This window comes from Vipera ursinii (assembly GCF_947247035.1).
Source record: "Vipera ursinii genome assembly, chromosome: 6".
In the NCBI taxonomy this organism is placed as follows: Eukaryota; Metazoa; Chordata; class Lepidosauria; order Squamata; family Viperidae; genus Vipera; species Vipera ursinii.
Genome location: NC_139515.1, coordinates 86,205,469 through 86,219,095, shown reverse-complemented (window position 1 = coordinate 86,219,095; position 13,627 = coordinate 86,205,469). Strand labels below are relative to the sequence as shown.

The 13,627-nt window shown below is 47.9% G+C and overlaps 1 protein-coding gene across 1 annotated transcript in view; it reads left to right on the top strand.

Moving 5' to 3' along the window:
• The window catches only part of PLXNA4 (plexin A4), a gene marked incomplete at both ends in the record, with an annotated part of 418,983 nt that overhangs the window by 390,310 nt on the left and 15,046 nt on the right, over nt 1–13,627 (top strand). Inside the window, 3 exons of the mRNA XM_083365401.1 lie at nt 1,607–1,797; nt 5,265–5,434; nt 9,610–9,822. Of these exons, the coding sequence (XP_083221527.1) occupies nt 1,607–1,797; nt 5,265–5,434; nt 9,610–9,822 (574 nt within the window). The remainder of the gene's footprint in view (nt 1–1,606; nt 1,798–5,264; nt 5,435–9,609; nt 9,823–13,627) is intronic.

The following is a 13,627-nucleotide window of genomic DNA, read 5'->3' as shown; positions in this document are numbered from 1 at the left end:
CCCAGAATGGACTTCTGGAAGGGGCATCCCCACAGAGAACCGGTTGTTCACATATTTGAATCCCACCACTGCCTACACCCCAGAACCAAGTACATCAAATAACAAATAACAGAACAGAATAACAAGACTGGAAGGGACCAAATCAAACTTTGAACGTCTCGATGCAGCTATTTTTAGACTAGCAACTCATTCCTTAATACACTGCTCCAGTTACTCTTAGAAAAAGCAGTTCAAATCCAGTAAAGAAAGATATTGGTAGCTTAAGGTTGAAATGAGGGATCCTTAAGTGCTCTCTGAGCTGGGTTGCTTTCTTGCGGATGTTTCATGACCCAACTAGGTAACATCATCAGTGCTAGAAGGGGAGTGAGGGAGGAGGAGAAAGAAGAGGAGGAGGAGGAGGAGGAGGATTGAAGGGGGAGAAGAAGGAGAAAGAGAAGTGGAAGAACAAAAACCTTGGTGCTCTCTGAGCTAGGTGGCTTTCTTGCAGACATTTCATGACCCAACTTGGTAACATCAGTGGTAGAAGGAGAGGTTGTGGAGAGGAGGAGGAGGAGGAGGAGGAGGAGGAGGAGGAATAGGAGGAGGAGGAGGAGGAGGAGGAGGAGGAGGAGGACTGTGTGGTCTTGGGTGCTCTCTGAGCTGGGTTGTTTTCTTACAGATGTTTCATGACCCAACTAGGTAACGTCATTGGTGCTAGAAGGGAGTGAGGTTTGTGGAGAGGGGGAAGAGGAAGGGGAGGGGGAGAGGAAGAAAGAGAAAAAATGAAGGGGATGTTGTGATTCAGGGTCAGCCTGTGGGTTCGGCAGTTGGGTCGGACGACTCAGAGGAGGAGGAGGGGGGTGTTGAAGACCTTGCTGAGGGGGTTGAAGATCTTGCTGATGAGAGCCCTCAGCCAGGCCCCTCCCACTTGGTCACCACGGAGACCCAGCTGTGTGAGCCTGACAGCGTGGATGAAGATGACCCACAGCTGGCCCTGTTCAAGGATGCCCGACGCAGGAGGCAGTCAATTAGGAGTAGACAGAGGAAGGCAATGGGGCTTCTCGGAAGGAGGCAGAGAGAAGCCACGCCCTGAACTTTATATAAGGGGAATGTGTGGGGAGGGCTGGTTTGCTGAAGGCAACTGTTTGCATAGTTCGTGTTTCTTAAAGCTCTTGTTTCTTGGTTCGTGTCTTGTTTGTTTTTGTAGCTATAAATTTGGCAGGCGTAATTCCAGCCTCTTGCCGTTTGTAAAGGGGTTGTCCCTGCCTTTTCTGCAGGGCCAGTAGCAGGCTGGTACAGAACAGGGGAAAGCAGAGGAGGAGGAAGAGAAGGAGAAGAATTGTGGAGTCCCTGGTACTCTCTGAGCTGGGTGGTTTCCACGCAGACATTTCATGACCCAACTAGGGAACGTCATCAGTGCTAGAAGGGAGGGGGGTTTGCTTATATACAGCACAAGCCTCTTGTGGCACTGATGATGTTACCTAGTTGGGCCATGAAACGTCTGCAAGAAAACAGCCAAGCTCAGACAGCACCAAGGATTCCCTCACAGTTTCAATTCCCCCCCCCCTTCCCCACTTAGACCTCGGAAGAAAATCTTCAAGGATTTGTGTCCCGTTTGTGCTTTCAGAAAACATGATCCGCTACACCGGAAGCCCAGACAGCTTGCGTTCCCGGACGCCCATGATTACGCCCGACCTGGAAAGTGGTGTCAAGATGTGGCATTTAGTGAAGAACCACGAGCATGGCGATCAGAAAGAAGGGGATCGAGGGAGCAAGATGGTATCTGAAATCTACCTGACAAGGCTGCTAGCCACCAAGGTGGGCAAGGCTGGAGAAAAAGGGCCTGGAGCCCAAAAGGGAAGGTGGTGGGGGTGGGGGGAAACAGAAAAAAAAATGGAATTGTGCCAATAAAAGAGAATCTTTGTAGCTCAGGGTTGAATTGTGGGATCCTGGGTGCTCTCTGAGCTGGGTTGCTTTCTTGCAGGCATTTCATGACCCAACTAGGTAACATAATCAGTGCTAAAAGGGGGGTGGGTTGTAGAGAGGAGGAGGAGGAGGAGGAGGAGGAGGAGGAGGAGGAGGAGGAGGGGGACGACGACGACGACGACAATGACGACGAGGAGGAGGACGAGGAGGACGAGGACTGTGGGGTCTTGGTGCTCTCTGAGCTGGGTGGTTTTCTTGCAGACGTTTCATGACCCAACTGGGTAACATCATCAGTGCTAGAAGGAATTGGCGTTTGTGGGGAGGAGGAGGAGGAGGAGGAGGAGGAGGAGGAGGAGGAGGAGGAGGAGGAGGAGGAAGACGAGGAGGAGGAGGAAGACGAGGACGAGGAGGAGGACGAGGAGGAGGATGAGAAGGACGAGGACTGTGGGGTCTTGGTGCTCTCTGAGCTGGGTGGCTTTCTTGCAGATGTTTCATGACCCAACTGGGTAACATCATCAGTGCTAGAAGGAATTGGCGTTTGTGGGGAGGAGGAGTAGGAGGAGGACGAGGAGGATGAGGACGAGGAGGATGAGGAGGAGGACGAGGAGGACGAGGACTGTGGGGTCTTGGTGCTCTCTGAGCTGGGTGGCTTTCTTGCAGATGTTTCATGACCCAACTGGGTAACATCATCAGTGCTAGAAGGAATTGGCGTTTGTGGGGAGGAGGAGGAGGAGGAGGAGGAGGAGGAAGGGAAGAAGGACAATTACAACTGTGGGGTCCTTGGTGCTCTCTGGGCTTGGTTGCTTACTTGCAGACGTTTCAACACCCAACTAGGTAACATCATCAGTGCCAGAAGAGAGTGGGGTTTGCTCTCTTTTTATATAGACAAGTGACTTGCCCTCAGTTGACAGAACTGTTCTTGGTGCTCTTAATGATTGCTTATTGTCGGATTCCTTGTCCTTAACCTAGTGAAGCCAACATGGTAAATTATCAAAGTTCTAAGAGATACTTCCAACCGTGAGACCGTCAATGAGGTCCTGCCTCTTTCCTGCAGCTCTGATCAATTAAACCAGGGGTGTTTCAACCTTGGCTACCTTCAGACTTGTGGACTTCATGGCTGGCTGGGGAATTCTTCCATAAGCCTTTAAAGTTGCCAAGGTTACAAACCTCTGAAATTAAATCCTAATTTTTGTGGTACCTACCTGATGTAAGCATTCTTCACCATTTCCGGAAATGGTCCTGTTCCATCTCCTTTCTCATCTGCAAGGGGGTTCCTCAGGAGGAGAAGACAGGAGAGAGAAAGACAGAGACAGAAAAAGAGAGAGAGAGAAAAAAAAATAGAGAGAGAAAGAAAAAGAAGAGAAAGAGTGACAGAGTGACAGAGAGGAACAAAAAGAGACATAGAGAAAGAGAGAGAGAGAAAAAACAGTAAAAGAGAAAGAGAGAGAGAGACAGAGAAAAGAGAAAGAGACAGAGATACAAAAGAAAGAGAGGGGGGAGAGAGAAAGAGTTAAAAGAGAGAGAGAGATACAAAAGCAAGAGAAAGAAAGAGAGGGGGGAGAGAGAGAAAGTAAAAGAGAAAGAGAAACAGAGATACAAAAAAAGAGAAAGAAAGAGGGGGGAGAGAGAGAGTAAAAGAAAGAGGGAGCAAGAAAAGAGAGAGAAAGAAAAAGACATACAAAAGAGAGAAAGAAAGGGGGAGAGAGAAAGAGTAAAAGAGAGAGACAGAGAGACAGAAAAAAGAGAGAGAGAAAGAAAAAGACAGATACAAAAGAAAGAGAGAGAAAGGGGGGAGAGAGAAAGAGTAAAAGAGAGGAAGAAAGAGAGACAGAGAAACAGAAAGAGACAGAGGTACAAAAGAAAGGAAGGGAGAGAGAGAGAGAGAGAAGGAAGAGAGAGAAAGAGAGAGAGAGAGAGAAGGAAGAGAGAGAAGGAGAGAGAGAGAGAGAGAAGGAAGAGAGAGAAGGAGAGAGAGAGAGAGAAGGAAGAGAGAGAAGGAAGAGAGAGAGAAGGAGAAAGAGAGAGAGAGTGAAGGAAGAGAGAGAAGGAGAGAGAGAGAGAGAGAAGGAGAGAGAGAGAGAGAGAAGGAGAGAGAGAGAGAGAGAGAGCGAAGGAAGAGAGAGAAGGAGAGGGAGAGAGAGAGAGAGAGAGAAGGAAGAGAGAGAAGGAGAGAGAGAGAGAGAGTGAAGGAAGAGAGAGAAGGAGAGAGAGAGAGAGAGAAGGAGAGAGAGAGAGAGAGAGAGAAGGAAGAGAGAGAAGGAGAGAGAGAGAGAGAGAGAGAGAAGGAAGAGAGAGAAGGAGAGAGAGAGAGAGAAGGACTCCCAAATAGGTTGCTTGACAAGGAAGCCATCTCTCTCTCTCCACCGAGGTGTTGACCTCAGCTGAAGTTTTGGAGAGGAAGCAAGCATCTGGCTGTCACCGAAGCGCAGTGCTTCAGGCGAGATGATTTGTGTGACAGCTTTAATAATGCTCTGTTGTTGACTTTCGGCCCAGGGAATACCGCAAAGGTGGTTTAACACTCAGCGCCTCCCATCTTTTCCTTGCTCACCGCCAAGGCTGGGCGATTGATGTAGCGTCGATTTTGCTGACACTTTCCAAGCGCCAAAGCCCAGCAGAGCAAACCCGGGAGGGGTGCAGGCAGGGAAGGAAGTGGTTTCCCCAGAGGCAAATGGTGGGTGGGTGGGTGGGTGGGGGTCCCTTTGTGGGGGATGCCGGCCCCCTTTTTTTCTCCCCCACTCTGACCTCGCCCTGCCCCTGATGGGGCCATGAATGCCACCTTGGCTATTTATTTCTTCTCAACAAAGTCAGCTCAACCAGTCTTCTCAAACAAGACCCAGCTGCCTTTGGTCCTGGGTCATTTTGTGTCGTTTTTGCAAGACTTTGAACGAACCCTAGACCCTGGGATAATTTTCTGGGATGGCCCAAGAGAACACAGAAGAACAGATTGAAGGGACCTTGGAGGTCCTCTAGTCCAACCTCCTGCTGAAGCAGGAGACCTTACGCCTGTGCCATTCTGGACAACTGGCTGATACAATCTTTCCTTCAAAACCTGCAGTGTTGGAGCACCCACAACTTCTGACCGCTGATTTCATTGTGCTCACTGTCAGGAAATGTCTCCTTAATTCCAGGTTGCTTCTCTCCTCGGTTAGTTTCCATCCGTGGCTTCTCATCCTGCCTTCAGGCGCTTTGGAGAATAGCTTGACCCCCTCTTCTTGGGGCAGCCCCTCAAAATATTGGAAGACAATTCTCTTCCCAGTGTTTCCCCCTCGTGAAACGTTTACAATGTTGGTTTTAGTCATTTTAACGCCTGGAATCCTAAATCGTTCTGGTTTTAACGTTTCGTTTTATGGATTATCAAGGGCACTTTGCAGAAGTTTGTGGACGACCTCTTTGAGACAATCTTCAGCACGGCACATCGGGGCAGTGCGCTGCCCCTGGCCATCAAGTACATGTTTGACTTCCTGGATGAGCAGGCCGATAAGCACAACATCCACGATCCTCACGTGCGGCACACCTGGAAGAGCAATTGGTGAGTGCTTCCCAAGAGTCCGGCACACCTGCCCTCCCGGCAGTGGCGTAGCGTGGGTTGTCAGCACCCGGGGCAAGGCAAGTAATTTGCGCCCCCTAACCCGTGGATTTTAGCACTCGAGTCTCTTCCACTAGATTAGTTAAAGAAACCCTGACCCCCTAAGCACATGTATTGTTTGTTATGAAAATACTGATGTAATTAAAGTAAAATGCATCTAATGCGCCCCCCCAGATGTTGCGCCCGGTGCGGCCGCCCCCCCCCTGCACCCCCCACGCTACGCCACTGCCTCCCGGTGGGACCGGTAAAGGGAAGGCCGTCTGGAGAACGCTCTCAAAATTTAAAGTCCTTGACTTGTGAATACTGTCGCCAACAGAATTTCTGCTGCTATGCAAGGCGGTTCCGAAGTGAGTCACACTGGACTGTGCAATCCTTGCTAAGCAGTGCTTTTTTTTGTAAAAGCAAGAGATGCTGGAACTCACACATATCCTATAACCCGCCTTGCTTACCCTACGAGGTTCCATCCAAAAAAGGTGCCGGAACTCCGTTCTGAGCGTTCTATGAGAAAAAAAGCCCTGTATCTATCTATCTATCTATCTATCTATCTATCTATCTATCTATCTATCTATCTATCTATCTATCTATCTATCTATCCATTCCTCTCTCTCTCTCTCTCTCTCTCTCTCTCTCTCTCTCTCTCTCATTCTATCTATCTATCTCAATCTGTCTCTTTCTCTGTTTATCATCTATCAATCTATCCATCCATTCATCCATCCCACCATGTCTGTCTGTGTATCTATCTATCCATCCATCTCCTTATCCATGCATCCATGCATCCATCCTGTTGCTAAGAAATATCGTTGCAGTTCTTAAGTGAACCGCGCATTCGTTAAGCGAATCCAGCTTCTCTTCCCCCGTTAACTTGGCTTCTCGAAGCCAACCGGGGAGAGGTCACAAACGGCGGTCACATGACGCCGGGACGCGGCCGCCGTCATCAGTACAGGCCGGTTGCCAAGCGCGCGAATTTTGATTACGTGACGTACGGGGATGCTGCAGTCGCCGTAAGCGTGAGGACTAGCCATAAGTCACCTTTCCCCCCCAGTGCCGTTGTAATGTCAAACGATCGCTAATTGAGTGGTTGTAAGTTGAGGTCTGAGAGTGGCTGATGTGATGGATCCCCTGAAGCTCATCCACCCGGTCCTTCTCCTCCTCCTCTTCTGTTGGACTGGAATGAACTGCCTTTTAAAGGGAAAAGCCAAGACAGTGAGGATTTAAGTAGGAAAACCTGGGTATAGATGGGAAGGTTCTGTCCAGAGTTTAGGGCGTTGTAGAGAAGTCCCTGAATTATGAAAAGAGATAATAGAATGGATGTACAAAACGGGAGTGATGAGAAAAGAAAAAAGGAAGGGAAGGAGAAAGGGAAGGAAAGGAAAGGAAAGGAAAGGAAAGGAAAGGAAAGGAAAGGAAAGGAAAGGAAAGGAAAGGAAAGGAAAGGAAAGGAAAGGAAAGGAAAGGAAAGGAAAGGAAGCAAATGGATGGGAAATGAAATGAAATAAGGAAAGGAAAGGAAAGGAAAGGAAAGGAAAGGAAAGGAAAGGAAAGGATAAAGGAGGGAAGGGAAGGGAAGGGATGGGATGGGATGGGACAGGAAGGGATGGAAAGGAGGAAGGAGGAAAGGAAAGGAAAGGAAAGGAAAGGAAAGGAAAGGAAAGGAAAGGAAAGGAAAGGAAAGGAAAGGAAAGGAAAGGAAGAAAAATAGGAGGAAAGGAAGGGAAGGGAAGGAAAGGAAAGGAAAGGATAAAGGAGGGAAGGGAAGGGATGGGATGGGATGGGACAGGAAGGGATGGAAAGGAGGAAGGAGGAAAGGAAAGGAAAGGAAAGGAAAGGAAAGGAAAGGAAAGGAAAGGAAAGGAAAGGAAAGGAAAGGAAAGGAAAGGAAAGGAAAGGAAAGGAAAGGAAGAAAAATAGGAGGAAAGGAAGGGAAGGGAAGGAAAGGAAAGGATAAAGGAGGGAAGGGAAGGGAAGGGATGGGATGGGATGGGACAGGAAGGGATGGAAAGGAGGAAGGAGGAAAGGAAAGGAAAGGAAAGGAAAGGAAAGGAAAGGAAAGGAAGAAGGGAGGGAAAAGGGGAAGGGAAGGAACAGAGGGAAGAAAAGGGGGGAAGGAAAGGAAGGGAGGAAAAAAGGAAAGGAAGAAGGGAGGGAAAAAGGGAAGGAACAGGGAAGGAAGGAAGGAAATTAAAGAGAGGAAGGGAGGGAGGGAAAAGAGGGGAAGGGAGAGAGGAAAAAGAGAGAGGGAAAAAAGAAAGAAAGAAGGAAGGAAGAAAGAAAGGAAGAAAAAGAAAGAAAGAAAGAAAGAAAGAAAGAAAGAAAGAAAGAAAGAAAGAAAGAAAGAAAGGTGGAACTAATAAAACATTAGCCTATTATTAACATCGTCTGTGGCACTAATTTAAGGCTGATTGAAGCCACTGGGTGGGGGGGCTTCTTTAAAGAGGGGGAAAAAGAGGTGGGCGTTGAAAGCGGGATTAAAGGAACGGAGACACGGTTTTGAGCAGATTCCATTAATTCCGTGTCCGTTTCCCCAACCTCTTTCTTCACCGTGTTTTCTTGACTTATCGCCCGCTCCTCGCTGCAAAGAGAACCACACCCAGAGGGATTCAGGGAATTCAGGAAAAAAGAAAAGAGAATCATGAGGACATTAATGAAATGGCCAAGAAATGTCTTAGAAGGGATGGAGGTGGAAGACATTTGTCTTGGGTTAAAACAATGGCGGGTGTTGGCATTCGAGAAGGTGAGTGAGGAGAAATGGACTCAGGAGGAACCCTTTGGGGCAATTATTTTTTTGTCCGCTCAGTCAAAACATCTGCTTAGAGGTGATCTAGAAACATCACAGAGAGCTTCTCCAAGGTGGTGACCTCCAGATGTACAATCAGAGCTGGAAGGGACCTCGGAGGTCTTCTAGTCCAACCCCCTGCTCAGGCAGGAGACCCTATACCATTTCAGACAAATGGCTGTCCAGTCTCTTCTTAAAAACTTCCATTGTTGGAGCATTCACAGCTTCTGGAGGCAGGTTGTTCCACTGGTTAATTGTTCTCACCGTCAGGAAGTTTCTCTTTAGTTCTAGGTTGCTTCTCTCCTTGATGAGTTTCCATCCGTTGCTTCTTGTCCTGCTTTCAGGTGCTTTGGAGAATAGCTTGACTGCCGCTTCTTTGGGGCAGCCCCTGAGATATTGGAAGACTGCTATCACGTCTCCCCTAGTCCTTCTCTTTGTTTGACTAGCCATTACCCAATTCCTGCCACCGTTCTTCATAGGTTTTAGTCTCCAGGTCTTTAATCATCTGAGTTGCTCTTCTCTGCACTTCTCCAAACTCCATTTGAATAAATGAATAAGTCCATTTTTCCAAAATCTCAACATCTTTTTTCTTTCTTTTTTTTTTTTGTAATGTGATGACCCAAACTGCATGCAGTATTCCAAGTTGTTACGGCTTCCAAGTTGTCTCGTTCACAGCCAATATGACGGAAAGCTGATTTAACATTATGGACAGTGTGTAAGGAAGGGTGATCCAAATCACAGTGTTACATGGCTTTGTGATTGTTGTTCAGTCGCTAAGTTGTGTCCAACCCCTGGTGATCCCACGGACACTAGGACCCCCGTCTTCCACTGTCTCCTGGAGTTTGCCCAAATTCATGTTTGTTGTGTCGATGGCACTACCTAACCATCTCATCCTCTCTTGTTCCCTTCTTCTTTGGCCTTCAGTTGTAGGAATTCCTCAGCTTACAAGTATTCCTTTAGTAGCGTTTTTCAAAGTTACAACGGCACAGAAGATTTATGACCGTTTTCCCAGACTTACGACCCATTGCAGCTTGCATAGGAGGCTTCCAAGGAGCCAGTCAATGAGGAAAGCCAGATTCATTTAACAAGCTTAACCACCGTGGTGGTGACTCGCTTAACAACCCTGGCAGAAGAGGTGGTAAAATTGTGAATGATTCGCTCAGCAACCCCATCACTTTAGGGATGGTAGTTCCATTTCTAACTGTGGTGGTGAAGTCAGTGAATGAATGAACCTTTATTGTCAAAGTGCAACCATGTATACACTGAGATTGGCTGAGGACGACTCGTATTTGAGTTTTAAAAATAGTGACACCTCCATGTCTTTTCTTCTGTCTTTTGACCTCAGCTTGCCATTGAGGTTTTGGGTGAACATGATTAAAAATCCGCAGTTTGTCTTCGACATTCACAAGAACAGCATCACAGATGCCTGCTTATCGGTGGTAGCGCAAACTTTCATGGATTCCTGTTCAACCTCAGAGCACCGTTTGGGCAAAGATTCCCCATCTAATAAACTGCTTTATGCCAAGGATATCCCCAGCTACAAGAACTGGGTAGAAAGGTAGGTCTGACTCTGTGTGTGTGTGTGTGTGTGTGAGCGCGCGCGCGCGTGCGCTTGCGCGCGTGCACACACGCACTCCCTTCTCTCTCTCTGCTTTCTCTCTCCTCTCTCTCTCTTTTCTCTCTCTTAATCTCTTTTCTCTCTTCTCTCTCTCTCTTCCCTCTTCTCTCTTTTTCTCTCTCTCTTCTCTCTCTGTCCCTTCTCTCTCTCTGCTTTCTCTCTTCTTTCTCTCTTTTCTCTCTGCTCTCTCTTCTCTTTTTCTCTCTTCTCTCCCTCTTCATTCTGTATCTCTTCTCTCTGCTCTCTCTACTCTCTCTCTTTTCTCTCAATCTCTTCTTTCTCTTCCCTCTTTCTTCTCTCTTTTTCTCTCTCTCTTTCTCTCTGTCCCTTCTCTCTGCTTTCTCTGTCTCTTCTTATCTTTTTTCTCTTCTCTCTCTCTGCTTTCTCTCTCTACCCTCTCTCTCTTTTCTCTCTCTTAATCTCTTTTCTCTCTTCTCTCTCTCTCTTCCCTCTTCTCTCTTTCTCTCTCTCTTCTCTCTCTGTCCCTTCTCTCTCTCTCTGCTTTCTCTCTTTTCTCTCTGCTCTCTCTTCTCTTTTTCTCTCTTCTCTTGCTCTTTCTCTCTCTGTCCTCTCTCTGCTTTCTCTCTGCTCTCTTCTTATCTTTTTCTCTCTTCTCTCTCTCTTCATTCTCTCTCTCTTCTCTCTCTGCTTTCTCTCTTCCCTCTCTCTTCTGTCTCTCTCAATCTCTTCTCTTTCTCTCTCTCTCTTCTTTCTCTCTCTCTATAAGAGCATTACAGGTAGCTGTCAATTTACAAGACCACTGAAAAAAGTGACTTATCACTGTTTTTCATACTTTCGACCATTGCAGCATCCCTGTGTTCATGTGGTCCCGGGGGGGGGGGGGTGTCACATGACCCCCTTTTGCAACCTTCTGACAAGCAAAGTCAATGGGGAAGCCAGATTCACTAAACAACCGTGCTACTAACTTATAAACTGTGGTGATTCACATAACAACTGTGGCAAGAAAGGTTGTAAAATGGGGCCAACACTCACTTAACAAACTTCTTGCTTAGGAATGGAAATGTTCGGCTCAATTGTGGTCGTAAGTCGAGGACTGCCTGTATTGGAGGGTCAATCTGACAGTGCTTGACTCTGGTCTGCGCAGAGGAGAGCAGCAAAGATGATGAGGGGTCTGGAGGCTAAACCACATGATGAATGGTTGAGGGAGCTACGTGTGTCTAGATCAGGGGTGGGGAACTATGGCCCCCTTTATGACTTGTGGACTTCAACTCCCAGAATTCCTGAGCCAGCACGGGGGAACTATGGCCCCTTCATGACTCGTGGACTTCAACTCCCAGAATTTCTGAGCAAGCCTGGCTCAGCTTGGAAATCTCTCCCTTTCCCCTCAGAATGGCGGGCTCAGGAATTCTGGGAGTTGAATCTACCAGTCATAAAAGAGCCAAGGTTGCCTACCCCGTGGTCTTGTGAATTCGCTGAGCCATAATGCAGGAAGTTTTTAAGAAGAGACTGGACAAACATTTGTCTGGAATGGTATAAGGCAGGGGGGCTTCAAACGTGGCCCTTTTGTGACTTGTGGACTTCAACTCCCAGAATTCCTGAGCCAGCATGGGGGAACTATGGCCCCTTTATGACTTGTGAACTTCAACTCCCAGAATTCCTGAGCCAGCATGGGGAGCTATGGCCCCCTTTATTTATTATTTATTTTATTATTTAACTTATATACCGCCCTATTCCCGTAGGACTCAGGGCGGTTTACAGGGCAATTAAAATCATACCATACAAAAGTTAAAAAATTTAAAACAGTTAATTAAATTTAGAGCCCAAAATTTAAAAAATTAAAACATTAAAACCCAATTAAAACCCCTCAGTCTAGGCCCGACAGCTCAAAGAGCCAAGTTTTCAGGTCCCGGCGGAATGAGCGGAGGTCGGAGGCAGTCCTAAGTTCCATTGGAAGTTGGTTGACCTGTGGACTTCAATTCCCAGAATTCCTCAGCCAGCATGGGGAGCTATGGCCCCCTTTATGACTTGTGGCTGGCTGAGGAATTCTGGGAGTTGGAGTCCACAAGTCATAAAAGAGCCAAGGCTCCCCACCCCTGGTCTAGACAATCAAAGAGAAGAATCAGGGGGGACATATATACTGCCTTCCCTTCCGGATTGACTTATGGATTTATTCTCCAAAGCACATAGTGCAGGACAAGAAGTAACAGGATCATTACAGATTAAAAAAATATATAAAGTTAGAAGTAAGCCTTAAAGAGAGATTCACCCTACAACAAGAACAATTAATTAAAGACCTGGAGACTAAAACCTATGAAGAACGGTGGCAGGAATTGTGTAATGGCTAGTCAAACTAAGAGAAGGACCAGGGGGGACATGATAGCAGCCTTCCGGTATCTCAGGGGCTGCCCCAAAGAAGATACAGTCAAGCTATTCTCCAAAGCACCCGAAGGCAGGACAAGAAGCAACGGATGGAAACTAGTCAAGGAGAGAAGCAACCTAGAACTAAGGAGAAACTTCCTGACAGTGAGACAATTAACCAGTGGAACTGCCTGCCTCCAGAAGTTGTGGGTGCTCCATCCTTGGAGGTTTTCAAGAAGAGGCTGGACAACCATTTGACCAGGATGGTACTATAAGGTCTCCTGCTGCAGCAGGGGGGATGGACTAGAAGACCTCCAAGGTCCCATCCAACCCTGTGATTCTATCTTCCATGTTCTATGAAGGAAAGAATAAAAGACCTAAAAGAATTAGACTGAAGACGCAAGACTTGGAGGCAGCTACATCATTTGTTTAGCGACCGTTTGAAGTTATGAAGGTGCTGAAGAAAGTAACTCATGAGCAGCCCTCACCCTTAGGTCTGTTCCAGTGACTCCACCATCGTGTGACCCAAATTCGGGTCAGGTCAACTTAAGGAGGGTGGAGAGCAGGGTGACTCAGTAGGGAGGGAATGGAGGGTGTTCGTTTTGTTGTACAGGAAGTAGAGGGGAGGGGAGGGGAAGGGGAAGGAGGATAAAGGGAGGGAGGGAGGGAAGAATGGAGGGAGGGAGGGCAGGAAGAAGGAAGAAGGGGAGGAAGGAAAGGAGGGAGAAGGAGGGGGAGGTAAGAATGGGGGGAGGGAGCCAGGAGGAAGGAAGGAAGGAAGGAAGGAAGGAAGGAAGGAAGGAAGGAAGGAAGGAAGGAAGGAAGGAAAGGAGGGGGAGGTAAGAATGGGGGAGGGAGGCAGGAGGAAAAAAGGAAGGAAGGAAGGAAGGAAGGAAGGAAGGAAGGAAGGAAGGAAGGAAGGAAGGAGCTAAGGAAGGGGGAGATAAGAATGGGGGAGGGAGGCAGGAGGAAAGAAGGAAGGAAGGAAGGAGGGAGGGAAGGAAGGAAGGAAGGAAGGAAAGGAGGGAGAAGGAGGGAGAAGGAGGGGGAGGTAAGAATGGGGGAGGGAGGCAGGAGGAAAGAAGGAAGGAAGGAAGGAGGGAGGGAAGGAAGGAAGGAAGGAAAGGAGGGAGAAGGAGGGAGAAGGAGGGGGAGGTAAGAATGGGGGGAAGGAGGCAGGAGGGAGGAAGGAAGGAAGGAAGGAAGGAAGGAAGGGAGGGAGGGAGGGAGAAGGAGGGGGAGGTAAGAATGGGGGGAGGGAGGCAGGAGGGAAGGAAGGAAGAAGGGGAAGGAGGGAAGAGAAGGAGGGAAGAATGGTGGGAGGGAGGGAGGGAGGGGAAGGTGAAGGGAGGTGTCCAATGTTTCCTGTCAGATTCCCACAAGGAAATTCAGTGGGGAAGCCGACAGGAAGTCAGAAGGAGGACTT